This window comes from Prunus dulcis, chromosome 7, assembly GCF_902201215.1.
Source record: "Prunus dulcis chromosome 7, ALMONDv2, whole genome shotgun sequence".
Taxonomy (NCBI): domain Eukaryota; kingdom Viridiplantae; phylum Streptophyta; class Magnoliopsida; order Rosales; family Rosaceae; genus Prunus; species Prunus dulcis.
The window spans coordinates 13,089,665-13,116,474 of NC_047656.1; the positions used below are offsets into that span (position 1 = coordinate 13,089,665).

The 26,810-nt window shown below is 37.0% G+C and overlaps 6 protein-coding genes and 1 non-coding gene across 12 annotated transcripts; 4 read left to right on the forward strand and 3 right to left on the reverse strand.

Annotated features, from left to right (window-relative positions):
- Positions 1-338: 338 nt before the first annotated feature.
- LOC117635908 (delta(14)-sterol reductase) lies at positions 339-5,273 on the reverse strand. Its single transcript, XM_034370294.1, has 13 exons — positions 4,982-5,273; positions 4,775-4,892; positions 4,572-4,642; positions 3,815-3,871; positions 3,461-3,552; positions 2,787-2,834; positions 2,507-2,627; positions 2,320-2,366; positions 1,815-1,896; positions 1,462-1,538; positions 1,244-1,363; positions 703-777; positions 339-620 (listed from the first exon to the last, which is right to left on the reverse strand). The coding sequence occupies exons 1-13, from the start codon at positions 5,027-5,029 to the stop codon at positions 467-469; spliced, it is 1,110 nt and encodes a 369-aa protein (XP_034226185.1). The 5' UTR covers positions 5,030-5,273; the 3' UTR covers positions 339-466.
- A 1,994-nt stretch (positions 5,274-7,267) lies between these two features.
- On the forward strand, positions 7,268-9,799 carry LOC117633880 (tocopherol O-methyltransferase, chloroplastic). 2 transcript variants are annotated; one of them, XM_034367710.1, is made up of 8 exons: positions 7,268-7,401; positions 7,522-7,591; positions 7,675-8,084; positions 8,196-8,368; positions 8,525-8,629; positions 8,724-8,927; positions 9,069-9,171; positions 9,447-9,799. In XM_034367710.1, exons 3-8 carry the CDS (start codon positions 7,712-7,714, stop codon positions 9,548-9,550), a joined length of 1,062 nt encoding a protein of 353 aa, XP_034223601.1. In that variant the 5' UTR covers positions 7,268-7,401; positions 7,522-7,591; positions 7,675-7,711; the 3' UTR covers positions 9,551-9,799. The 2 variants fall into 2 exon arrangements, with proteins under 2 accessions (XP_034223601.1, XP_034223602.1); XM_034367711.1 differs by having other exon boundaries at positions 7,733-8,084.
- Positions 9,800-10,432: 633 nt separating this feature from the next.
- Positions 10,433-12,658, forward strand: LOC117633881 (protein CDI). The gene is made up of 2 exons (XM_034367712.1): positions 10,433-10,822; positions 11,507-12,658. The coding sequence occupies exon 2, from the start codon at positions 11,534-11,536 to the stop codon at positions 12,302-12,304; it is 771 nt and encodes a 256-aa protein (XP_034223603.1). The 5' UTR covers positions 10,433-10,822; positions 11,507-11,533; the 3' UTR covers positions 12,305-12,658.
- A 577-nt stretch (positions 12,659-13,235) lies between these two features.
- On the forward strand, positions 13,236-16,595 carry LOC117635907 (histone deacetylase HDT1). 5 transcript variants are annotated; one of them, XM_034370288.1, is made up of 10 exons: positions 13,236-13,359; positions 13,969-14,036; positions 14,120-14,328; positions 14,445-14,461; positions 14,549-14,587; positions 14,673-14,800; positions 15,395-15,523; positions 15,665-15,752; positions 16,043-16,178; positions 16,267-16,595. In XM_034370288.1, the coding sequence occupies exons 1-10, from the start codon at positions 13,347-13,349 to the stop codon at positions 16,328-16,330; spliced, it is 891 nt and encodes a 296-aa protein (XP_034226179.1). In that variant the 5' UTR covers positions 13,236-13,346; the 3' UTR covers positions 16,331-16,595. The 5 variants fall into 5 exon arrangements, with proteins under 5 accessions (XP_034226179.1, XP_034226182.1, XP_034226180.1 ...); XM_034370291.1 differs by having other exon boundaries at positions 14,691-14,800; XM_034370289.1 differs by having other exon boundaries at positions 14,448-14,461.
- Positions 16,596-18,214: 1,619 nt separating this feature from the next.
- On the reverse strand, positions 18,215-21,332 carry LOC117634703 (splicing factor U2af small subunit B-like). Its single transcript, XM_034368894.1, has 5 exons — positions 20,953-21,332; positions 20,738-20,824; positions 20,558-20,639; positions 19,264-19,390; positions 18,215-19,178 (listed from the first exon to the last, which is right to left on the reverse strand). The coding sequence occupies exons 1-5, from the start codon at positions 21,190-21,192 to the stop codon at positions 18,728-18,730; spliced, it is 987 nt and encodes a 328-aa protein (XP_034224785.1). The 5' UTR covers positions 21,193-21,332; the 3' UTR covers positions 18,215-18,727.
- Positions 21,333-21,356: 24 nt separating this feature from the next.
- TRNAL-UAA lies at positions 21,357-21,439 on the forward strand. Its single transcript has one exon. It is a non-coding gene; the product is annotated as a tRNA-Leu (tRNA).
- Positions 21,440-22,221: 782 nt separating this feature from the next.
- LOC117633671 (enolase) lies at positions 22,222-26,122 on the reverse strand. The gene is made up of 17 exons (XM_034367346.1): positions 25,966-26,122; positions 25,534-25,597; positions 25,312-25,376; positions 25,131-25,178; positions 24,917-25,003; positions 24,734-24,814; positions 24,537-24,638; positions 24,364-24,444; positions 24,169-24,243; positions 23,995-24,057; positions 23,822-23,899; positions 23,509-23,703; positions 23,273-23,323; positions 23,087-23,175; positions 22,926-22,977; positions 22,764-22,820; positions 22,222-22,636 (listed from the first exon to the last, which is right to left on the reverse strand). Exons 1-17 carry the CDS (start codon positions 26,029-26,031, stop codon positions 22,556-22,558), a joined length of 1,335 nt encoding a protein of 444 aa, XP_034223237.1. The 5' UTR covers positions 26,032-26,122; the 3' UTR covers positions 22,222-22,555.
- Positions 26,123-26,810: the final 688 nt, after the last annotated feature.

Below are 26,810 nucleotides of genomic sequence, written 5' to 3' on the forward strand. Positions count from 1 at the left end.
GAATGACAAAAGAAAGGGCCACCCCACCACCCACCTATCTTTTACTCATTCTCTGTCTTTGTGCATTTGACTGATGTGCCCAAACAAAGTAATTGAAAAAGCTAGCTCAACTACCACAACAATTAATTATTGGGTTCTTTCATTATGCCTTTGTTAATTAAAACTAATTAGTGAATCAAGAAGATTAGTAAGGGCACATTACTTCCATGAACATGGGCCAGGCGGCCCAATTTGTTTTTCATTTTTTTCATGACGTTAACGAGGAACATGAGCTATATAACAAGAGCCATGATAGTAGTTAAATGCGCAAGCATTTTGTCGAAAAAGATGCACTACTCTTTTTTTTTTTTTTTCGAAATAACTCAACAGTCAGGAATAAAGTGCATTTCATAGTATAAACAAGAAAGCATGCGGTCCACTGCAGCTAAACTTGATGATGCGTTTACAAAGCCCAGAGTCTGGTAGCTTAATAAACATAAGGCAATATTCTCCATGGGACAAGTTTGCGGTATTCTGCCCAGATTTCCTTGTACTTCTCTGCACAACGAGCTTCATCTCTTCTTTCTCTCCATACGAGCAGAATGAGAAGATAAATTGGATAGAAGTATGGAACTGGGGAACTGCAAAACGAGGGACTTTTAAAAATGGAAGTCTCTTTTTCTATGAAAGCTATCAACATTGGTAAAGGAATAGGTAAACTACCTTATCCCACACGGCAAGCTGAAAGACAGTGCAAGTAACAAGTCCCCAAGGTAATTACAGTGCCTTGCAATTCCCCTTCACCAAAATAATCAGAATATGAGAAAATGGTTGTGATGAAGAATGATGAACTTTATATATATTTTGCTAGTAAGTAGCATTGTGAATGTAAGGAACAGAGAGTTAATTTTATGAAATATAATGCATGTAGCTTCCCCAAAGAGAGAATGAGTGAATAACAAGTCAATACATCATCTAATTCATTTTTCAATTACTTGACCTTTTGTCAAGTTAAGATTCCATCAACAGCCAGTCTAGGCAGGTATTCCTCCTACCAGATTGTATTAGAGCCCAATAAAATGGGTTACTTGGTTCACCTCAGAGTTTGAAACATTGCTGGGTGATTGATTCAAATACCAATAGTGCTTAATTGACAGATCAAGTCATTTCACTTGACCTGTTGTGCTTAATTGACAATAATGATGAGAAGAAGAAAAGAAGAAAAGAACAAGATGATATAGAAGGTGGTTGAGGTAAATCTTACCAATAACCAGAAGCAAGCAACTTTCCCCCAATGACCCTTGCAGGCCTACCCCATATAGGTGTTTTAGGATTCTTCTTAAAGACATGCTTTTGCTTGTTGGCTCCTCTGAATACCATGTACCTGACCAGTATGGATTTTATAAGTTCAATGTTAGCAAATACAAGAGAAATTAGGTTATAACGCTCCGAATGCCAACTACAAGTTGATGGGAAGGTTACCCGATCAGAAAAGTCAAACAATTTGCTACAACAGCAGCTGTTCCTAACTCCACCTTGTTACTCAGAAGCCACCATCCCTTTAAAAAAGGAAATAACAAGGCAGAAATTTATAACAATGAAGAACACAATGGCTAAGGGTTTCAATGTTGCTTTAAATCACTCTTCTGTTTCACAGAATCTATAACAAATATGTTTTATCTTTTACAATTCTACGACAACGCCCAGTCTGAGTTCTCGAACAGAAGTGTATGCAAACACACCAAATCAAGTATTACAGTGTGATCGTATGGGTGGGAGGAAGTAGGAAAGAAAAAACCAGTTGAGTTATGTAAGCTGTAGTTCAGGTGACATGCCTGGATGCTAAAAGTGAAAGGAATCCACACTAGATCTCCAAATACAAGCATGAAACCCAGTCTCTCTGCAATTATGTCCCATCTGTAAAAGGCAAACCATGTGAAAATAAATAAATAAATGCAAAGACAAATGTAACGACCCAAATTGGCATGTTATTCAATCATCACAAAGACAGTGAAGAGAATGCATGAAGAAATATAGCAGACCAAACATATTGAGTTCTTTCCTCAATATCCAAAAACACAAATGAAAATGGATAGAGGACTAGAAGACAGAGGGGAAAATAAAATAAATGGCTATAGCAATAAAAAATGACTAAAGATAAAATCAGAATCGTGTGTTCAGCATATTTCAGAAAAATGTGCGTGGCAGATTCTGTCTGGGGAGGGAATGGGAACCCTAGGATACAGGTGAGAAAAGATTCTTGATAATGTAAAAGCAAAAGGTGACACAGGATAAAACTAAGTTGAATGATTCAGCTAGACGTCATGGTAATGCACTTACGTGGAGGTCATGTACTCCTCATGAAAAAAGTAGTCCAGGATGTATAACTGGAAAAAAGAAAAAGGATAGAACTTTCAGCAATCACTTACAACAAGTAAACTAAAGAGTATATACTATATATATATACAATTTTGATAGACAGAGAGAAACAAATATTATACACATATAAAATGAGGTCCCAGATTACCGCACAGAACAACTGGAAGAGGATCATGGATTGACTCAAGGTGCCATCTTGGATACTTCTCGCAAGAACCGAAAGGTTGATAAAAAGCCAGCCCATCATTCCAGCTCTAACAAAGAAAAATCTACAGAAGAGAATATCATCTTTATAAGCTTCATATAAACATAATACAAGAAAGATAAAATAAGGTCTGAAATTAAAAGTAATTAAATAATTCTATTGGTGTATGTTAGAGTGGCTATATGGAAAGCATGCCACAAATATTGAAGACTGGATTACATACTTGAGGTCGATGCCCATAAACTGCGGATTAAGCTGTATTCCAAACCACCTATTAAACAAATTTAGAGTGTCCGTATTAATATAACTGTAAGATGCATTCAACAAGGGATTGAAGCAAATACAGGAACTGAAAATTTCATTTTTAAGACAATAAAGGATACAAGTAGTCAATCATTGCCTGTTATGAATCGGTGAAGACAAAAATCATCAAGACATTAACTTATTTATGTTCGTTTTCTAAACCACAACATAAATAATGACTTTTCAATCTTTAATATCTGGTAATTATTTTCACCGGTTGAAAGAGTATTCCAAAAAGATGATTTTGAATCAAAACCTGTTTGAAACCAAGGAGGTTTTCGATTGTATTAACATGCAGATGGCACAGAGTTAGGATAGGTTGGTACCTCAAGGTTTAAAAGTATCAGTCCTAAAATCCCTCTATAACATCTGTTCCTACCATTTTTTTTCCTTGCTACCAATTATCTAATTGAGAAAATGCAAATGTTATAAGGCAGGTAAAAATAAGTGCGGACAGGGCACTATATATATATATATGCTCATCTGAATTTATATAAACAATTTTTAACTATTGTCTGTATCATATACGAATATAAACCAGTTCACCAAATGGAGGGATGGCTTGGAATAAGTTAGACAAGTTGTTTAAACTACCAGTCATGTAGAAGGTTCCCTGTTGCATGAGGCTTTAGGGAAGAACCTCGGTTGCTCGACTTGCAGCCAGCAGCGTAAAGTACCAGTGTGACCTATCATTGTATGAAATTAAAAGAAACAATTATATATCAATTTTAATAAAAGAAGACAACTTAATAATGAAGCTCAACTTTTAAGTCACAAAATTGTCAGTCTGAGTTGAAAACAGAAAAGAAAATAGAGTTTCATTTTATCTTAAACAAGGATGCCAGCACAAGGTTTGTTCATGTACTTCACCAACTACAACACCAATGTCTATTTCAAATGCTACAACTGAAACATGGACTACTAAATGTCAATTGCTTACTGATTTACCAGAACACTAAACAGAAAAGTTGTTGATAACAGCTCAAATCCTCTGTCTGATATTGCCTGCAAACATTCTTTTGCTGTTAATATTATTCAATTTTTGAAGCACAAAAACACAAAAACTGATGACAACATTTTTAACACTATATCTCCATTAATTTATTTATACAACTTTAGGATAGAGAGAGAGATATATAGAGATTTGTATCCCTGGAGAACAGCAAAGCTACATATTATGATGTATCAATCTGGTTCTGTTGCATGGAGCTGGACCCATATTCAGGAAAGTGAAATAACCCCTCTCATGGCAAAAAAAAGAAGAATGATATATAGCTGGTGGATTGGAAGTTTAGAGATAGGATGCACTCAAATGCATATGGAACCACCTTCATCTTTCCAGTATGCATTTCAGGTTTGACAGAGTTTTCAAATTGGTGCTCAACGCGGGATATGAAAAGTGAAAGCATTCAAATTTTTGTCACTTTCCAAGAAAAACCATCAATCCTATTTGGGTTACTAAAGTGATTATATGACAGTTGACACTTATTCAAATTTAAACCAAAACGTAGATACAAATATATCATCTTCAATTTCCACAACATGATCAATTGCATGTGATATTACAGAATATGTAAATGGAAATCGGAAGCTGGCTGTAAATGAACATGACATTAATTAGCACTCTCAAGAACCATCAACCCAAAAACAGTCACTACAAGGAAATTAATAATCCAAAAAACACAACGAAGTTATGACCACATACAGTAAGTGATACGAAATCCATCTTAGCACCAAACCCAAGAAGCCCAACCAGCAACAGAAGCGATAGCAGACCTTACAAGGACAACAAAAGAAATTGATTTTTTAAGTCAAAATACATCACACTCTCTAAACCACAGCTACTCAAGCAATTAAACAAACAGATAGTGTGTGTGCAAGTATGAACATATTTAAAAAGAAACAAACCATTGCAGCGATAATAAAGACGAGAGCCATCTGGTAAGGTGGCTCCGGGAACAACTTTGCCGGGCAATATAGATCCGGCAATGGACAAGTAAGCAAAGAACAATGCGAGTATAGCAACCTGAATATTAAGGATCAATTAATTGATTAACTATAACAAAATTGGGGATGGAAGAAAAGGTGGTGATGGGTTTAGAGAGGCATACTTACAGAGTTCCATGAGGGAATTAGGAGGTGGAGAACATGACCCAGATCCATAGTTGCAGAGAATAAGAGCTACTCAAGTAGGCACTTGATATACTCTGCTTCTTTCTTATACAACGCGACTGTTTGACAGAAATGATTCTCTTGTTGCCTATTGGTGCCCGCCTCAGTTCTTCGCATTTTTAAATGCTTGGTTTCGCACTTCGCTTTTTTATTTAACAGAAAATTCAATGGCGAGGCATTTGGTTCGCGAAAAAAAAATAATTTGGGATGACAAAATATTTGAGAAAATGAAACCCACTTTAAGTTTTATTTTCATTTCTCATGGGAAATCAAGGAAACATTAGTTATGTGTTTATGACTAATTTACTCTTATTAATAATTTAAAAAGTTGTAAGAAATAAAGTCAATAATTGCATAACTCATAATTTAGGAGTGTAATTGGGAACCTAAATAAATTTTGTTTTCAATTCTTTCATAAAAACTGAATCTGGGAAGGGAAAAAAAAAATTTATTTCGTGGTTTCTTTTCCACATTACTAAACAGTTACTTTTAGGCCCGGGGCACAGGGTGTGCGGAACTAATGCTAGCAAAAAAATGGGGAGTCCAATAAGTATACTAGCAAAAAAAGGCCTTTTATGTGAGAAACTAATGCTTTTTAGACTTTATTTTGAACTTTGTTGGGCATTTTTTTTTTAACTTTCATATCATGGGTCTTTTTTACTTAAACTAACTTACTTAGCACCTAAATTTTAAACTTTTGATTATAGTTTTTGTTCAAAATGAGATAAGTGATAAACAAATAAGGCCTCATTTTCATTTTTGCCCAAGGCCTCCAAAATCAATGGACCGGCCCGGTTAAATTCATATACCCATGAACCAAATGCCTTGTGAGTTTTTTTTTTATAAAAAACAAAAGAGAGAGCAAGGGTGGAATCATGAATTTTTCATCGGGTGGACTAGCTAAAGTAGGCTTAAAATCTAGGGCTCTTCAGTTTTAACCCATAAAAAACTTAACTAATTTGGAAGAAAGATAATTAATTTTGCTTAATTAATATAAAACCAAAACCACCTAATTTTACCAAAAGGATATCCAACAACCCTAAAATTACTACATGTGCCATTGTGCTTAACTGTCCAGGCTTTTTAAGAAGAAGGGTAGAATTGTCTTATCAGTTGTTATTTTTTACCTGGTCCAACGAATCTGGGCCTCTCTTTGGGCTAGTCCAAAATAGTAGTTTTTTCCTATGTATTAAAACTAAAACCAAAATATCCAATATCTTACAAACTAATTAATAAAGTTAATTATGTCTAAAACCTAATTTTTCTTAAAATCTAATTATAATTTTTCTTGTACTTTAAAGTTTTTATATAAATAAAATATATATTAAATCATATAAATCACTATAGTTTATAGCTCCATTGACTAATTTTCAATAATCTTTAACATAAAATAAATACCTATTAACCCCCCCAAATCGTCATCTTCCACCTCAAGACTGCAGTTGCTGTCGCCGCCTCCACCAACTAGTTTGAACGTCTACCTTTGCCCCACCGTGAATAATTTCTGGATCCGCCAGTACTTAAGGCTAGCTAATTGAAAAAGGTGTTAAAATGAATTATGATAAAAACAAATTAAGGGTGCACAATGGGAGAAAATAATAACATGTAGAGAGTTAAATTCATGAGTGTTTACTGAGGGATTATGTTTCTTAATTGAGCAGATAAATTAATCTAAGATGATTATAAGCCTACAAAGTTGAGTGGACAATGGGTTACTAAGCTACATTTGGGTGGACTACTAAGGATTTATGGAGATGAATCACATGAAAGGAGGAAGGAGAGGAGAAAGGAGGAAGAATTTGGGGATAAGGAGGATGGTGGATGGGTGGTTGTTAATATTTATATTATAATTTTTTTAATTAATTGTTTAAATGATGAAAATACAATTTTGTCCATGCACACATTTAGCACATACAATTAAATTGACAAAATTGAGAGATGTGACCTGATTTATTAATGATTGTAAGTATAGTTATGAAATTAGAAAAATTAAAAATCACAGTGACTAAAATGATTTCCAGCCAAACCCAACTGACCAAAACTGTAATTAACCCAAATTTTTATGTTATCAAGAAAACTAAATTATTATTTTTTCCGCTCAGAAAATATTTGGCCTCGTCTAACATGAGTCAAACTGCACGCTACAAATAGAACAGAAATGTAACTAAAAATTATTATTTTTATTTATTTGATAAAGATTTTATTTTATTTTTTTTAGTTAAAAGAGTTTTTTTCCAAGAGCCACGTACTTTCCAGAACAGTCGCTCACTAACTGTTCCTCTTCCCCTGCTCAATCTGCTCTCTCTTTCATCGAGCCTCTCCTGGTAGAGCTATAGGCTTCAAAACTCCATTAGCAATCACCAGTAAGCAAATTAAACCACTCAAAGTGCTAATTTTGAGCCACAGATTATTGGGTTTTTGCAGCTTTTGCTGTCTAAATAAGCCCAACTGCATTTTATAATTAACTCGTCTTCCATACGTAGGTTCTGAAACTGAAAGCAAAAACTCTACCGCGAAGAACAGAGGACTGGTTCACTGAGAAAAATTATCAAGGTGGTCTCTGCCTGCAACACTTCTCTCTGTTTCTGTGTGTTTGACTTTTTGTTATTAATCTCTGAAATTTCAATTCAATTCAGATCTGTGAGTTATATTAATTTGTTCTATTAAGCCCCCATGGCATGCTTATCGTACCAGACGTGTGCGTTGATGTCATCGTCGTCATCATCAACACCAAAGACACAGTCTCGCACGTGCCATCTTCGTGTTCGTGCGAATACAGTAGTAGCTGGAGCGAGCTCCAAGAAGACGAGTGGGTTGAGGAGATTGAACGCGGTTGCTGAGACGGCGGCAATGGAGGTCGCGGAGCTGAAGAAGGGGATAGCTGAGCTTTACGACGAGTCGTCTGGCTTATGGGAGGACATCTGGGGCGACCACATGCATCACGGCTTCTACGACCCAAACGCCGACGTTTCGGTCTCCGCTCCAGATCACCGCGCTGCCCAGATTCGCATGATCGACGAAGTCCTCCGATTCGCCGGCATTTCTGGTCTCTCTCTCTCTCTGCCTCTTATCTTTTAATTTTTTAAATTGCTGTGATTAATTAGTTATAATAATTTTGGATTAAGATTGTAATGAAGGTTGTAATTTTTGGTTGCAGAGGAAGCCCCAATCAGAGGGCCTAAGAATGTGGTTGATGTTGGGTGTGGGATCGGGGGCAGCTCCAGATACCTGGCAGGTAGATATGGGGTCAATTGCAAAGGCATCACCCTCAGCCCTGTTCAAGCTGAGAGGGCCAATGCTCTTGCTGATGCTCAAGGGTTGGCCAACAAGGTACCGATGTGTCCTTTATCCTTAAGCTAAGGTTGAAATGGTTGAAATTATTTAGAATTAAACAATTTTTTTCTGGATTCACTCATCATGGACTACATCAGGTATTTAATTCAACGAAATTCGTATTCATTATGTAACAATGTGAAAGGTTTGCAGGCTTCCTTTCAAGTTGCAGATGCTCTGGATCAACCATTTCCTGATGGGCAATTTGATCTGGTCTGGTCCATGGAGAGTGGGGAACACATGCCTGACAAAGCCAAGGTTTATTTTCTCTTGAAGTTCCAAGTACTTGTTCTTTTGTTATTAGTCATGTTCCCCCCTGCTCCTTAGCCCTTACCCAAGAAATTCTCTGCAGTTTGTGAATGAGTTGGTTCGAGTTGCTGCCCCAGGAGCAACAATAATATTAGTGACATGGTGCCATAGGGATCTTGGTGCTTCTGAAAAAGCCTTGAAGCCAGAGGAGAAAAGGCTCCTGGACAAGATATGCAATGCTTTCTATCTTCCTGCCTGGTGTTCTACTGCTGATTATGTCCAATTACTTCAGTCTCTATCCCTCCAGGTATTTACTTGCTCAAAATTGGCTGGTCGGAAGCTCCTTTAAAACATGTCAAGTCATTTGGGGCATGAGCCCCATCTTTTTGAGTGAACAACTTGGTGTCTATGCACCAACCTGCACTGACATCTGAACCTTCCATGGCAGGACATCAAGGCAGAAGATTGGTCTCCGTATGTTGCCCCATTTTGGCCAGCTGTTATACGCTCGGCATTGACATGGAAGGGTTTCACATCGCTCTTGCGCTCCGGTAAACTTAGCATTTCTTTTATATCCCTTTAGGTTCTGTTTGAACCAATTGAATTCATTTTCTGACAGGTCTTTGTTTGCTCATCCTCTTTAGATATGCTCAATGTCTGTTCAATTTGCCCACTAAAACTTTCAAGGATGCACATTTTCCTACTTCATTATTCAATTTTTGTAGCTGCATTAAGATTATGTTTATGTGTGCTTAGAGCTACAGATATAGTCTCAGCTTTCACTTAATCCATCTATTTAATTGTGTTTCTTGATTGAATTGATCAGGAACAAAAACAATAAAGGGTGCATTGGCAATGCCATTGATGATCCAAGGTTTCAAGAAGGATCTTATCAAGTATTCCGTGATTACATGTCGAAAGCCTGAATAAACACTGCAGTATGAGGATGGCAAGAAACAGAATCTTTGGCTGCATCTATCTTTTCCCAATAGTATGTGCCTGTGAGAGCCATCTTTTCTGATTATGGGACGATTTCTTATGGTCATCATGTACTTTACTTATGGTTCTTCTGGATAGGAAAATGAACGATTTGCAAACCACAGTAACAGTATTAAAACTATTGGGTATGCTTATTAACGAGATCATGTACATTTCAGTGAAATCACAGATTCACAGCTATGACCAAATGTTATGGCGCCTTGCTTAGAGTCACAATTGACTTCCGACCGTCATGATCAACCATACATAACTATAGAGTTAAATTCAATTTTCCTTTTTTACCTTTTTATTTTTACAAATGAACGTAGATTTATGTTCCTCAACGGCTCAAGCATGCGAAGAAAGCTCTTCGAGCATCTCTTATGTTATATGAAGGTTTGTTTTGTAGAAAGGGGCTAAGGACATTTAAAAAAACAAAGGAACACGACACCATTTTAGATTTAAGGGCTAATTTTGGACTGTAAGCGAATTTATTAGAATCATGTTGAAACTCTTATTAAAAATTCAAGTACTTTTTTGGAAAAGTATCTTGTAGTCCTCCAAAAAGCGACCTGCTAAACATTGTGAGGAATGCTTATACCAAGTTGTCTTACATTCGATTCTCCAATTATAAAGAAAGTATCTCATTTGCGTTCGATGTTGGGAAAGAATTGATTTTCATATGGAATTTTGGTAACCAGATTACTCAATATTGTGGGCGGGCCGACATGGCATAGTGAGCATGAACACTATGGGCTTCTTCCTTGTAGCAAATTGTTTTGTTTGTGCAGAGCAGATCATCAAAATTAGAAATTAAAAAAGAAAAAAGAAAAAAGAAAACAGGTTTTCTGATTAACTGTTATACGCGGTAATCCAACCCACCGAATCACAGGACAGACGGGGACAATATAGTCAACTTCGGACTTGAAAAATTACTAATATTAGAAGGCTGGGAATTGAATTGGATCTCATCCTCCCTATATATTTGATGGGCACAAACCACAGTCCACACACTGCGCTGCCGCTCAATTCTCGCTTCTTCGCTCAATTCTTTCTCTCTCTCCCTCTACGCCATTGATTTGAAAATATCTTTCTCAGTCTCTTCTCTTATAAATTTTGTCAAGAGACTTCAACAAAAGAAGAAAACAAAGCACCGCATTGAACGTGCCTGACTTTTATCTTTTTCTTCCTCCTACAACAAGATCTGCGTCATTTCCAGTTTAGGTACTGCTCTTTCTCCTTTTACTTCTGCAACTGTGTTTATATTTCTGCGTTTTTTATGCCTAGGAGTTTAGTTTCTGTTTATGTTTTATGCATTTGCTCCGAAACCAGAAATGGGATTTTTCTAGAATTCTTGTCTGAATATCTTTGCTGCTCTTTGATTTATGCTGATTCACTCACATTTGATACATGCATTTGATTTTACTTTCTTTTATTGCCCAGAATCCTGAATTTTGCTTTCTTGGGTCGGATTGAAACTGAAGAAAATTAAGGAAATTAAATACTCCAATCCTGAATCTTTTCTTATTGATAAAATTTAGTTGATCCATTCCAATAGATAAGTGTAAGATCCATGGATTTTCTTCATTTTCTTGATGACCAAATAAGGGGTAATATATGCACACACACACACAAGCGTTCTTGTTGTTTCTGATGTCTTAAATCTCCAACAATTGCAACATTTTCTTTGTGAAGGTGTTAATTTAGCTTCTCTTTAGTTAGTATATTGTTTCGGTGGTTCCTCGTAGATCTCTTTGGTTTCGTCTTTAAATTTCGATTCAGATCTGTGAATTGTATGCTTGGTGGTAGTTTATGGCAATTGGAGTAATATCTTTCCTTGTTCACCTATAAATTGTTCTAAATTCTTTGTCTGAATAATCTTTGGCATGTTTTTTCGATTCTGAACAGAGTGAGGTACAATCCTCATCAGCTAAGATGAGTTTGAGTGATGGGAAGATTCATCCAGTGAGTTCTAATGGAGACATTAAGGACAAGCCCTTCAAGATCTTTGTGGGTTATGATCCACGTGAAGATCTCGCATATGAAGTCTGTCGCCACTCCATTTTGAAACGATCTTCAATCCCTGTTGAGATCACACCAATCAAACAATCAGATCTGCGGAAGGATGGCCTCTATTGGCGTGAAAGAGGGAAGTTTGAAAGCACCGAGTTCTCTTTTTCTCGGTTCTTGACTCCACATTTGGCCAATTATGAAGGTTGGGCAATGTTTGTGGATTGTGATTTTCTTTACCTTGCTGACATTAAGGAGTTGAGAGACTTGATTGATGAAAAGTATGCTATAATGTGTGTTCAACATGATTATACTCCAAAGGAGACAACGAAAATGGATGGAGCAGTGCAAACTGTGTATCCAAGGAAGAACTGGTCTTCCATGGTGTTGTATAATTGTGGGCATCCCAAGAACAAGGTCTTGACACCTGAGGTTGTGAACACAGAAACAGGTGCTTTTCTTCATAGGTTTTCATGGCTTGAGGATGGTGAAATTGGGTCCATCCCATTCGTTTGGAATTTTCTTGAGGGACATAACAAGGTTGTCGAAAATGATCCCCAAACACGCCCCAAGGCTGTACACTATACTCGTGGAGGACCATGGTTTGAGGCTTGGAAGAATTGTGAGTTTGCAGACCTGTGGTTGAATGAGATGGAGGAGTGCACGCAGGAAACAAAGAAGAAAACTGAAAATTAGAAAGAATCAGTAGCCGACGTTCTTCGTTTTAAGTTTGAGATTCATTATTGAAGTTCATTCTATCCTACTCTATTTTTTTATTTATGTGAAATGTGTTAAATAAATCCCAGAAGAAGTTAGGATGAGTTTACTATTGTTACTGTTAGAACTGAACTAAAAATTTCTTCTACATAGACCTTAGTTTGTTCAGAGGGTTTACATTCTGTCTTCTGGGCTGATATTTGATAATCTTTGTAATTCTATTTTTTCAGTTTTTTCATTGGAACCATAGAAATATATTTGTATAATTTGCAATCGTCGGTGTATAACTGCTGATTGATGAATAGAATGTGTTGCAATATTTTATCAAAGGAATTTCGGGGTGCAACGACACCGTTTGGATGTCAATACTCAATCTTTAGGTTGAATTTGGTGTTTCAACCCTGACCAGCCCAACCAACAACTCGGGTCTGAGCCTTTTGATACGTGTTACTTCTTCACTCTGCCTTTCGAAGCCATTTTTGTTCGTAAAATACTTAAAAGGTTAAAATTATTTAACTTTTCGTTCGAAAATTTATTTATTTTAATCACTCATTAAAAGGGATCACTTGAACTCCAGTTCTATTTGATCTTTAATTATTGACAAAAAGTGGTGTTCCCTTCCCACACAGAAAATTTTAGCTGTCGTATGTTAATCTATTTCTCTCGTGACATAATTTAGAAGTCGTATGTTAATTTATCTTTTTCCTCACATGATTAAATACCCTTAGATATGGGCTTTATTTTGTCAAAGGAATTGGGTGTACAAACAAAACACCTTTTTGGGTGCCTTGGGTTTAATTTGGTATTTCAACCCCTACCCGCCCAAAGCAACTCGGGTTTGACACCTGTCAGTTGTAAAAGGAATCACTTCCTCACTCTGCTTCACACTATAAAAACGATCCCCATGGAAACCATCCCCTCATTTCATGTGTCACTGAAACCAGAAACCCAAACCCAGAATTTCTGCAGCGCCTTCTAGAAAACCTACCGCTGACCGCACCACAATCTCTGCCATTCAACAATGGAGTTTTGGGGTATGCCTCTCTTTCTCTCTGATCGTTGATTTGTTAGGATTTTGTTTTCTCACATACGAGTTATGTCTTTTCGTTTCAAGCAATGTTTTGCCGTTTGGTTCCCGAGAAAACTAGGGAAAATGGTAGGACTAGTCTGGTTAGGTTTTCATGATGTGACTTGATATCTTACAGGAACATGACAGACTAAGCCATAATTCAACTGTCTAACTCGGTCGTGATGAGTCTTTTTTATTATTTTCTCTTTTTTTTTCCCTGGTCATTTTACTCCAAGTAGGAAAGCGTTTAGGGCTTTTAGTTTTTTCTTTTCAAATGATTTGTTTTGTGCTCATTTAGAACTTAATATGTTTGCTTTCACTCTGTTTGTTTACCGAGAAATTAAATGGAAAGAACATTTGAGTCTGAGTTCGCTGTACATATTTCAGCTGAAGAAAAAAGAACTATTTTGTTGTCTTCTGCATGTTTGTCACTAAATCATATTGGCTTCACACATGGGAAAAGAAAAGCCCTTTGACGCCTTGTTTTCATTCTGAAAACTTTTGCCACATTACTTTTTGTTAGTGCCAATATTTCAATTGTTAATTTACTACTTTAATGCGACTCAATTTCCAGGTGTTGAGGTAAAAAGTGGGCAGTCTGTTTCTGTTGAACCTAAAAATAAGGTCGTGCATCTTTCACAGGTAATTAGCGAGCTGTATAAATTTTTTGCTTTTTTCCTCTATTGTCATTTCAGCATGGTGTACAAATGACTTTTTTAATGTAGGTTTGTCTGGATGATGTCAAGAAAGCAAAGGGAAGCAATCCTATTTCACTCTTTGTGAAAACTGGCAATCATAAGCTTGTTCTTGGAATTCTTTCTGCTGAGAAATTCCCCCAGTTGCCTTTGGATTTTTTTTTTGGAGAGAAATTTGAGCTATCCCATAACTGGAAAAATGGGAGCGTCCACTTCACTGGATATAAGTCTCTGTCGAAATATCCTTTTTGTTAATGCCTTTTCATGTTTGAATTTGATGTTTTACATCTAACAGTACTTTCTTTGATCATTGAATCATTTGTTATCTCCTTGACTGCATTCTGATTTGTCTCACCACAGGTGATAATTCTGGTGAGTCACTGTTCTAGCATGTGGTTTTATTGTAGTTCTAACTCTTAAGCTCTTAAGCTCTTAACCTTTTTTTTCTTTTGCTTCCAGATTCTGAAGAGGATGTAGCACTTACTGTGGTTGATAATGGTAAAGATATGCTTATTTATTATTGAGTAATGTGATCTGAGTTTTGTAATCTTTTGCTTCTGTGATTCATAACATGTTTACGTAGGAAAACCTGTCATATCAGGCAAACCAAAGGTGAGTACTGAGGATGCTAAGAAAGCTATTAAATCTGAGCAAAAGGAAGCTAGTAGTGATGATGATGAATCTGATGATGAAGAAGTTGGTGCTGATCAGGTACTCTTATTATCTTTCTAATCTGTTTGAACACCATGTTGAGTGACTGAACCATTTTACCCTGTCTAGAGTTATTGTGACTACAGTGGTTGACTGACAAAAGGTACGTTTGTAGCAAGCATGTTTTTTCTTATATTATTAATAGTGCCAATTATAATGGTTCATTGCCCAAATTATATATGTCAAAGACTTGTACTCTGGGATGGGGTATCAATGTACTTAAGTAGAAATGTCACCTTCATCACTGTTGTTTAGGTATATTTTGTCATGGTCTTCAAAGATTCTAAACAGAAAAAACTTTATTTAGGTATTAATTTCTTGAAATATAGATTTTGGGACTGGGAAATAAGTATTGGGCTCTGGAGCATGAGTACTTGAGCACAGAAGTTTCCCACACATAACTACATATACCAGAAGTTTGACCTTTTAAAACATTGAATTGACATTCGGGCTATAAGATTCTGTCTACACTTTGGAATGATCAACTCCTTTCATTTGGAAATTTTGTTCAACTATAATGATGTGGTTTTGCATGGTATTATCTGGATAGAAGAGTAAGTACTGAATATATCTGCTTGCTGGTGTGTTATACAGACCAAGGTCAAGTTTGGGGAAGGTAGCAGTGAAGATGAGGATGAAAGTGGTGATGACGATGATGACGATGCTGATAGTGAAGATGAAACTGATGACAGTGAGGAAGAAGATGAAGAGACTCCGAAAAAGGTAATAGCACTCTTCTTATAAACACCTTCATGTGGAGAGTTTCAATTTCAGATGCCCTCTACCCTTCTACATTGTTCTGGATTGTTATCATAATCCAATTATTATTGTTAAGTAAATGCACTCATCTTATTTATTGTTAAGGCTGATGTGAGCAAGAAGCGACCTGCCGAGTCTACTAAAAGACTTGCTAATAACAAGAAGGCAAAGTTTGTTACCCCTGAAAAGACTGGTAAGTTCTTTGTATTCCGATGTTATTAATTATCTTGTTACAATTTTAAATTTCGTTGCATGCTGTGGAAGACACAAATTACAAAATTTCATAAAGGTACACATTTAATTTTCTAAGTTTTAACGCTTATGGACTTGTGGTGGAATAGGCTGCCTGAGGCATCAGTCAAATTGACGATGTTATATGTTACCTTTAGATTCAATATGGGTCTGGGTGTCTTTAAGCTGTTTCAACTCCTAATTCTATGATCAAAATGGAGATGTTTGGCTGACTGCTAACTGTTGGAGCAGATAGCAAGAAAGGCAGCGTCCACATAGCAACTCCTCACCCTGCAAAGCAGGCCGGAAAAAAACCAGCTACTTCTGACCAGTCAAAGCAGCAGGCTCCAAAATCAGGCGGCACATTCAATTGCCAATCGTGCAACAGGTATTTTTTTTCTTAGAAAAAAAAGGTTCGTCCAAATTTCTGTCTTGTTAAAACAAAATTGTAATTTCTTATGCTATTGTTCTTGCAGGTCGTTCAACTCAGATGGTGCATTGCAAAGCCATACAAAGGCAAAGCACAGCGCTGCAAAGTGAAAGGCGGAATAGTTCCTACCATGGTGATGTTTGGGATTGATTACCGGAGGAAGTTAGGTTTAGTATAGTAAATATGAAGAGAGAGATTAGCTTAATTATTGGTGACTAACTGATCTTGTTATTACCAGGCTTGTATGAAAATCTTTTGCTGTTGATCTGGGTGGCATTTTCTTGTATACTCGTTTTGGATTCTAAGGTTTTGGTACGTTCTTATGAGCAAACAATGCATTTTTCTTAATATATGAGAAATTGGTCCTTCGCTCTCGTTTCCTACCCAGAATTTGTCAAAACGAAATCGCAGTCTATTGGAAGTCGAGAACAAAAAATAATAATAAAATAAACTTTTCAATAAAAAAATTTCTAATAACCACATTGAGTGAAGAAACTACAGAAATTAAATGCTAGAAACAAAGAAAATCGAGAAAAGTGCTTTAAAAGTACAGAAAATAAATCCGTCAAATACCAACTTCTCCAAGGCAAAGCCTCAAAGTCTCCTAGCTCGCCTAGCCACTGCTTCATATTGTTGAGGAGAGAGTGTAATTTGCTTATGAAATGTCACACGAATGTCCATCTTCTTGCGGCCCGAGAGAACCATGCCATTAAGAACACCGGATATTTTGTGAATCATATCACGTACGCTCTCTAATGGTGTCCATTGATCTTGGTCTGCGGTGCCTGCAGAGCGAGAAGAATGCTCGTTCCAGCGCAGCCTGTGGCCAAGGAACTGGAACGGTATTTTCTCGTTTATCATATGATCAACTGTCATGGTGCCTATAAGCAATCGCAGTGAATGTTCTGATTCTAGTGGTGATGGTAATTGCATGCCATCGAATGCGTGCTCTTCATCGAGGTCTCTGATTGGCCATCTTTTGTTGAGGTCAGTATCCGAATAGTAGGTTCTCTTTACATTCCAAGTAACTGAGACCACCAGATGATCAATGGAAAGGGATGGATCAGCATCACCATTCGGCCGGGAACCTGATCGATCCTCTGCCGTCACGTATACGATATAGTCGTCATCGGAGTAACTGGGTTTGAAGGCAGGCGACATCTTGAACTCGATTGGAAAGCGAAGGTTGCGTTTGTTTGTGAGAGAGATGTGAAAAGCTTTTGTTGATGGGTGAGAGATTGATGTTTGCTCTTGACATTGGTTTCCTTTTATAATGATCATAATCCATGTACTACTCGTACTAGGATGCCTTTTTACGCAAGAAATGCCTCTCGTTTGTCTTCGTCATATGAGATTAGGATTAATTGTTTCCATTTACCCGGGAATGTGATTTCTTTTTTTTGGTTTTACTAGTCCTACTAAGAGTATGATTTCATTTTTAAATGATTTACTAGTCAAACTAGGATAGGAAATATGTAATTATGGTTGATGATGAGTTTGGAGATAATCAAGCCTATTTTAGCACTTCCATTTCTTGACATGCCTTCCCATTGGTATTGGTAAATCTGGTATTAACATGCTTTTCCATCCGACGACAGAAGCACTCATATTTTTTGTCATTTCACAAAGTGCTTTTTAAAGTTAAATTGTTTAATTGGAATGGGAACATAAATACCATACTTGTAAAGAAAATAAGATAGGAAAAAAACAGAAATCAAATCAAGCTCTTGGAGATAATCCAAGAAAAAAGGATTACGATACTCCGAAGCAAGCGAGGTACAATAAAGGATTAGGAATTAGGATTATCATAAGTCACAAAATTGGATAAGGAGATGGACTTGTGATTAGGGTTTAGGAAGGATTGGGTTGAGGGTTTGGATTGTGATATTCATAAATTTCTATTATTCTCCCTCAGGATTGAGACTTTCAGAAAAATATACTATCATTTGATTCTCTCCCAAACAAAAATTACACAGTTCCAGTTAAAATCATGCTTCCCATCCAAGCCAATTACGCTTGGCATGCCATGCGCATCCTGTTTTCGCAGGAACCCAAAATAGTCACTAACAGTAAAAACTGTTTATAGCGAGCCATACAACTACACTATCTAAGAAAATTCAACACCGGAACTTGGGAAACAATAAATATATCACAAAGCTCAAATTAGCAAAAGCAGCAATAAAAATCACGCTAACAATTCTAACAACATGGTCTTAAAGACTTTAATAAGACATCTCAGACAATATTTCATAATTCTAGTAGAAACATTATTGTCTCTTACTTCCCGTACACTTGGATCTTTCCTATAATAATAACTCACCCTTGCAGCCAGCGTTTTCCTGCACCAGGATCCGGAAATTACCCTAACGCCTCCAAAACCCATCACATCTAATACTGGACACAGCTCTTGGACAACAGCCAACTTGTATACAAGTAACACGGTTAGCTGCCTGAAATAACTGAGGCTTGATCTCAGAAGCAGGAAGCTTGCTTTTGTACCTATCACGCTACTGCTGCTGCTGCTGAGGATCTTCGTAGTACTGATCGCTGTTCTCAGCATAACCATTCCATTCATCATCATTATTGTTATTGTTGTTATTATCATACTTACTTCCGGAGTCCACCTGTTCCCGTTCCCTGTTCCATTGCTCGATCTTAGCCCTTCTTTCAGCACTGCTTTCCCTGGCTGGAGGACTCCTATTCCTTTTCCCCCCAGTGCCCACAGGGCTTCTACTTCTTCCTCTACGTCCAGGACTACGACTTCTAGGCCTCCTTGCTTTATCATGGAAACGATGATCTCTGTCATCATCTCCTCCTCCTCCTCTTCTGCCAAAACCGCGACCTCCATGTGGTCGCTCCTGATAACCACCACGATGATGCCTTTGAGGACTACGGCTTCTGCTTCGACTGCGACTATGCCTTCTCCTGTTTCTCCCAAATAATCGCCTCCTCAACTCCCTAAAATTGGCACAAATAGGTTAATAAACTACCAAGTCATCATGAAAATCAGGCTGTTTGTAAAACAAGCGAAGAATAATCTCACCTGCTAATTTTCTTCAAATGCATGAAGTTGCAATAGCCACCTCGATTGCATACATTTTCTTCATACTGCCTACATGTAGCTTCACGAAAATCCGTCACCGGGGAAAAGTCGACGATGATGGGGCGCCCTAGTATTTTAATATTCATCATATTGCCAAAATGTTATTGATTTCATGAAAACAGTAATCTAACACTCAATGAGTACTATCATTATGATGAAGAAATAATAAAAAAAGATGAGAGAGAAACAGCTGTGGCCACAATAACACATGCCACAACCAACTAACAAAACGATCATAACTCATGCTTTCTCCTAATTCCAACAAATACAATTACAAATCCCTGAAACAAGACAGAATTTTACCCACATACTTCATTTCAATGAATAAAGCTTTATTACCTTAACCTGTAAATGGTTACACTGATTAACAGTTTTACATGTCACTGAGGAACTAAATCTGTGTGCTTTTGTCCAATTAAAAAAAAAATAGTGCAGACAATATGCTAATCCTTGCTTAACTGTGAGTTACCTGACCAAAATGTAGTTCATCAGATCGTAATCTAAGATGAGTAAAAGATGAGCCAAACTACAAATGCTTATGGCTCAGAAATTTCAATTCGGTCGTGCCAACCGACTTGGACTAAACTAGCTCTGGTTTGAAACCTTGAATCTCAAATCCCAAAGACCTTAAACCAGATTTATTATTAAATCCCATGTATCTATATAGCTCACAAGTATTCATTGACCATTCTCTTATATATATCTAGACGGTTATATAATAGTGTATCACCAAGAGGCACAATTATCTGAAAAACTATGCACACAACAGGTTTTCCTATGGAAATAAGACTGTTTACATTGATGCCAAGCCATGAAAAAATCATGCATCACCATAGGAAATGGTGATATAATGACTGATGGAATTTGAGTAACTCATTCAAATGACTTAAAATCTACTAAATAAGGTCTTCTAACAATATAAAAACAAAATATGAATGAATCCTAAGGCCAGACCTGATAGATGGCATGTTAAAAGAAAAAAGGGTGATTTGCGCTTTATAAACCAACCGAGTCTTCAATGAAACTCAACTCTACGTTGGAAAGTTTCAATAATACTTTGCGAAACAACACACGCTGAACTGTGATGTTGCACAGTACATCTACATAACATATATCAAGCAACAGATGAAAATTGACTTCTGCTGAACGGATTACAGCGGCAAGTCGCCATACCATCATGACTATTAATCTAATGTATCAGAAATTTGGATGGAAGGGGAATGGTAAAAGTAACCTGCATAGAACCTCCCAGTGAGATTCTGAAGCGCAGCTTGAGCATGTTCTTCCTCCCTGAACTGAACGTACACATTACCAACCTACTCACAAACACATACCCAAACAATCAATTAGTCCGACACAAAACTTATTAACAAAAACAAAAACAGAAAAAAGAGACAAACCCTAGAAATATTACCATGTGGTCAGCCAAATTATCACAGATATTCAAGCTCTCGATCTGTCCATACTTGCTCAGCTCCTCAAACAGATCCTCATAAAAATCCTGCACTCAACAATCACAACAAAAAAAAAAAAATTCAATGACAAAACCAATAGCAAATTCTGATTCAAACCTAAAGAAAGAGAGAGTGTGTATGTGTTTCAATTGAAATTGGGGATGTGATTAAAGACCTCGAAGTTGTCTTGGATCTTTCGAGGGTCTAAGGCTTGGCCCTGGGGGTCGACGCCGGGGTTGGTGAGCATATCGGGCCGCTGGTACATGTTGGAAAGCAGAAGGGTGGGGCTGATGCTGGGCTTGGTGTGGAGGCGAGAGCATCGGTCGCCATGCCTGCAAGCACCGATCTTGAAGTAGAAGGGACAGTTGACACGGTCCTTCTCTGTGCCGAAGATGGATGCTAAGTGCTCCGCCATAGCTGTAACCTGTGAATTATGATGTCGGTCCCCTTCTCTCTGTTTTTGATCTTATTAGGGTTTTAAGTTTGAACAAACGCGCAGCTGCAGCGCTATGTTGTTTCTAAGTTGTATTTATGTGAGCAACGAATATATAAAATAAAGTTCAGAGGAATAAACAATAAGCAGGTTTGCCCGAGAGGTTAAGGGGGTAGACTTAAGATCTACTGTACATAAGTACGCGTGGGTTCGAACCCCACAGCCTGCATATTTTGTAATTTTACATTTAATTTTCAGGTTTTTTTAAAAAAATTGATTAATTAATTTACTTGCCATAATGTAGCTTCTTATCAAATTAATGAAATGCAAAAAATACAATTTTTTTTTTCCATAATATATATATACATATATTTTCTTGCTTAGATAATTTAAAAGTTTATGTTCTCAAAGTGTTATATGTTATGAACTCTGCACCAATTATGCATTCACCGACTTAATTGTTAATGTTGTGTACGGCTCCAAATCTGCATTCACCGACTTAACTGTTAGATTTTAACCTATGTAATGTACATGGATCTTCAATATGTGGTCATCAACGCAATCAATGGTCCATGGTGATTCTTTTGAATTGAAATCTGTAGTTTAAGATGTCAACAGTAGTTTTTTTAAAATTTTGTAGATACAAGCGATAATTTAAACTACTATAAATTAATCTAATTTAAAGCTAGAGGATTCGAACTTTCTACAATGAGGGGATTTAAACTTGAATACAAGAAAACAGGCCACTGCTTTCTCCAACAAACCTAACCCAGGTATGCAATTCAATGGCGATTTGTAATTGAAATGTCTGTAATGCACAAAATTTGAGAGAATTCTGAAAATTTAACTTTAGCTAGGATTTAATAAGTTGTAAATAATGCTGGCCTGGACGCAAATAAATAAATAAGGGGCCTAGTAAGAGCTTTTGGAGGTTTCTTGTTAATGTTTTTATGGCAACGACTTTTGCGTATTGAGCACAACGTCGTCTATTATAATTGAACACCATGGAGATGAAGACGATGAAGAGCTGCCCTCTCAAACGGCAAACTTAAAAAGAGAGAATTCCCGATGACACATTGATAAAACCATAAGCCAAAACTAGTAGCAGCAAACATTTAAAAGCAACTCAAAACATTACACAGACGAACGCGCTTACTCAAAAAATTCTGTAGTGCACTGTGTTCAAGTGCTCAGAACAAAACTTCTCTGAAAATTATTGGAAAAAAGGTTTCGAGTTCCACATAAACTAAAACCCGTTCTACAAGTAAAAACTTATTCCATACTTGTGAAGCTCTATTTTTTCATTTCATCCCGTCCCGCACAAGCTTTGGAAGCACTTGATATTCTAATAGGGCTCAACTGGTACGCGGAACTTGGCTCCAGCATAGACTGCCTCTGCACCGAGCTCCTCCTCAATTCGCAAGAGCTGCACATACAAAAAGCATAAGATGTTCAAAAACCACACATCTAAGTTGAAGAAATTTGAAGAAACAATGGTCAACAAAATTCTACAAAATCATACGAAGGCAAAAGAAACTGATGTTAGTTCAGACCTGGTTATACTTGGCAAGACGCTCCGACCTGCAGGGAGCTCCGGTCTTGATTTGTCCCTGAGAAAAAGTATAATTTCATGAGAAATTGAACTGGGACTCGAGGAAAAGTTGGGGAGCTTGTAATTAATGTCGTCAGATACAGAACTCAAATTAGATAATTACCGTGGCCAAACCCACAGAGAGATCAGCAATAAAGGTATCCTCAGTTTCCCCACTGCAGTCAAGAAATTTAAACCACATCAGCTACTAGAAATCGCTATATTATGGTGAAGAGAATTGAATTTCAGTTTATGCCATTGCAATTCAAGGTTCAACTTCCTAACCTTCGGTGGCTGGCCATAACACCCCACCCAGCTTTCTTGGACATTCTTACGGCCTCAATGCTCTCAGTTACAGATCCAATTTGATTCACCTGTATCCAAATAAGTTTAAAAGGTGTTATTCATTTTCATAATGGTAAAGAAAACATGCTCAAATAAGATCTATTAAAGAGAGACTCTTTGCTGTACCTTCAGAAGAAGAGCATTGCAAGATTTCTCTTTGATTGCCTTCTCAACCCTCTGCAAATAGGAATAGAAAAGTAGAGATATCAAGAAAAGTAAGGACATGTCCTAACCTATCTTTTGTGTTCTGTTTTTTCAGTTAGAGACTGCAAATTGATTCCCTTTTCTCTTTGGATAATAGAGAAAGAAAGGAAAATACTGCCTTAAGATATCAATAGAATAAATCAATAATCTATGCAGACCTTGGGGTTGGTGACCAACAGATCATCTCCCACAATTTGTACTTGTTCTCCACATTCAGCTGTCATCTTGGCATAGTGTTCCCAGTCATCTTGGTCAAATGGATCTTCAATTGACACAATAGGGTACTCACTCACAAATGACTTGTAAAGGTCCTTGAGAGCATTTCCTGAGATCTTTTGGGAACCATCGTTTTTCTGTGCAGACAAAACAAACATGGAATATTTAGTTAATGGTAATTAAGAATAACAAAAATTTCAAAGTCGGATAAACACTGTTGCATCCAATTAGAGGATATATTAACAGACAACTCACCTCTTCCTTGAAGTTCAGGTCATAGGTTTGATCTGATCCATAAAACTCAGATGCAGCAACATCCATTCCAATGACAACCTGAAGAGAAAACAACAATAATTTTCCCTCAATACTATTGCAATGTCATCAAATTTTCTTTGTAAAAAAAACTTTGGTTTGAAAAATAAACTTACTTTGCCTGTGTATCCAGCCTTCTCAATGGCTGTCTTGAGCAATTCAAGACCTTCCTTGTTCTCCTGAATTCACACAAAAAGGATGATGATTTCAGTAGACAGATGTGAAAGGAACAAGGAGGAATAATTAGTAACTTCAGTTAAATGCTTAGGCTTCATCAAACTATTGTTAACCTGAATGTTAGGAGCAAAACCACCTTCATCACCAACATTGGTTGCATCCTGCCCATATTTCTTCTTAATCACAGCCTAAGGAGAACAAAAGACAGAGTGTTCAGTGAGCAATTAAAGAGAAGATAGTACATTCCCAAAAACTCTAAGCGAGTACATCCCCCACTCCCGTAAAATAAGGAAACCAACGGTACACACCTTTAGATGGTGATACACTTCCACACCCATCTTCATGGCCTCTTTGAAAGAGGAAGCTCCAACAGGAAGAATCATGAACTCCTGCAGACACAAGTTAACCAAATACTCAAAATCAAGAAGCAAATTAACAACAACAAAAAAAGAAAAATCAAAGAGATTTTTAGGAAGCATACCTGCATTGCAAGTTTGTTTCCTGCGTGTGATCCTCCATTGATGACATTGAATGCAGGAACAGGCAACACTAAGTTCTTATTGCCAGCAAGATTGGCAATATGCTGTAATTGAAAATACAGTAACACTAAAATCAGAACACTGAACAATCAAAAAGGAAAGAAAAGCAATAGAAATTATCTGATCAAGAAAATATTACCTTGTAAAGAGGAATTTTCTTGACGCTAGCCCCAGCTTTGGCAACTGCAAGAGACACTGCCAAGATGGCATTTGCACCAAGCTGAAAAACCACAATATATACCAGTTAATTTAATTTTACGACCAAGGATTTGCAGATATAGGCCGAATATAACAAACAGATATATATATATATATATTGTACCTTTTGTTTGCACCAACCCCACTCATTAACAGTTCCATCGAGTTGTTGAACCATGAAGTTGTCAATAGCAGTCTGTTCACTTGGGTCCTGCACGATGCAACCACAAACATTAGTTTATACCCAGAGAAAACATTACTTAGCCAAGTAAAACATCAGCAGCAATTCTAAGGTTCCAAACAATATGATGACAACCGAAACAGTAAATTCAACCAACCTTGCCAATCAAAGCAGGTCCAATGATTGAGTTCACATTGTTGACAGCCTACGCATATAGAAAAATACTGAGTTAATGACTAACATAAACAAAAGATAACGAATCACAAATCGATCATCGCAACGCTCATTCTGGGTGGTACTGGTATACAAAAACAAGTAAGGAAGACGCGATAACTCACCTTTGAGACACCCTTTCCAAGGTAGTCTGATCCTCCATCACGCAACTCAAGGGCCTCGTAAACTCCTATAAGTTGATTAAAAAACAATAAATAATGAGTGTTTGACAATAAGCATACTAACCAATCGACTGCTAGGCCCTGAATTCCGATTTTACAATTGAATCAAAATCATAGCCTTTCGATTTCGAAGAACCAAAAGAAAATCAGATCAGAGAAATATACCAGTGGATGCACCACTTGGAACAGCAGCTCTAGCCAAAGTCCCGTCTGACAGAACAATGTCCACCTACAATAACACACATCCAGCTTTTTCAATCGTACAAGTATTGATCTAATACAGAACTACATGCAACAAAATCAAGGACTGAAAAATTGAACATCACAAAATTAACTTTCGAAATCAACAACAAATTAAAAATATATATTATATATAATCAGAATAACACTGTGTGCAGCCTCAAACACAAAACTACTGAATCTCCATCTCTTATCATGGATTAAACGCATCGTTTCAGTACGAAGAGAAATCAAACCAAGAAACGGACCGAAAAAATCAAAACTATACAAGATGAGTGTGCCTCGGTGCTTAAACAAGCAGATCGGAGACTTCGAAATTATCGAAGAAATAGAAAGAGAGATTGTGGAGATGCGAACCTCGACGGTGGGATTGCCACGGCTGTCGAAGATCTGCCTTGCCTTGACGGTCTGGATCGTAGCCATAGATGCAGAAAGAGAGAGACTGAGAGAAGATGAGTATTCGCGTAGAGAGAGAAGAGAAACAGAGTGAGAGTGGGCAAAGTAGTGTGAACAGACGGACGGTGCACCACGTATTTGTAGAGGAGCCTCGGTTAATTACAGCCGTTGGATTTTTGTAATTTTGATTAGGGCTTTTTTCTTTTTACTTTTAATTTTTTATTTATTTTGGAGGAAGGGTTAGGTGACTTTCTAGTTGTACATCACACACGAGTTGCCAAAGGAAAAAGTTAGGGGCATTTTAGACTTTTTAGTTGGGTAGGAGTTTTTTTTTTTTTTTTTGTCGGTAAGAGTTTTATTAACTGTGTTCGATGATGAACGTGTGCGACCAAACCAACTATAAGTCCAAAACATTGTACATGTAGCCAAAAAAAAAAACAGTAGGCGGTCAAAGCCTTAGAGTTTGGTATTGGTGGGCCAAGCAAAATGCTCAAGGATTTTTTTTTTAAATTTAATATTCTTTTTTTGGGTACATTGGTGGGTAATTGCTCAAGGAATTTAATTCAATTTTTTTTCTGTAAATAAGGAAATTAATTATTGTGCAAGGAATTATATTTTTCTTACTTGGTCAAAAGAAATTTGATTGTTGTGCAAGGAATTTGATTGTGCAAGCAGATTTTTTCATTAATTACACTCACAAAACAGGAAAGAAGCCTAATTAAATTTCATTTTATAGTAAAGATATAACGATGAATTTGATTGTAATGATGGACGTGGCGTTGGACAAAATTGTTTTCAAACTAGTA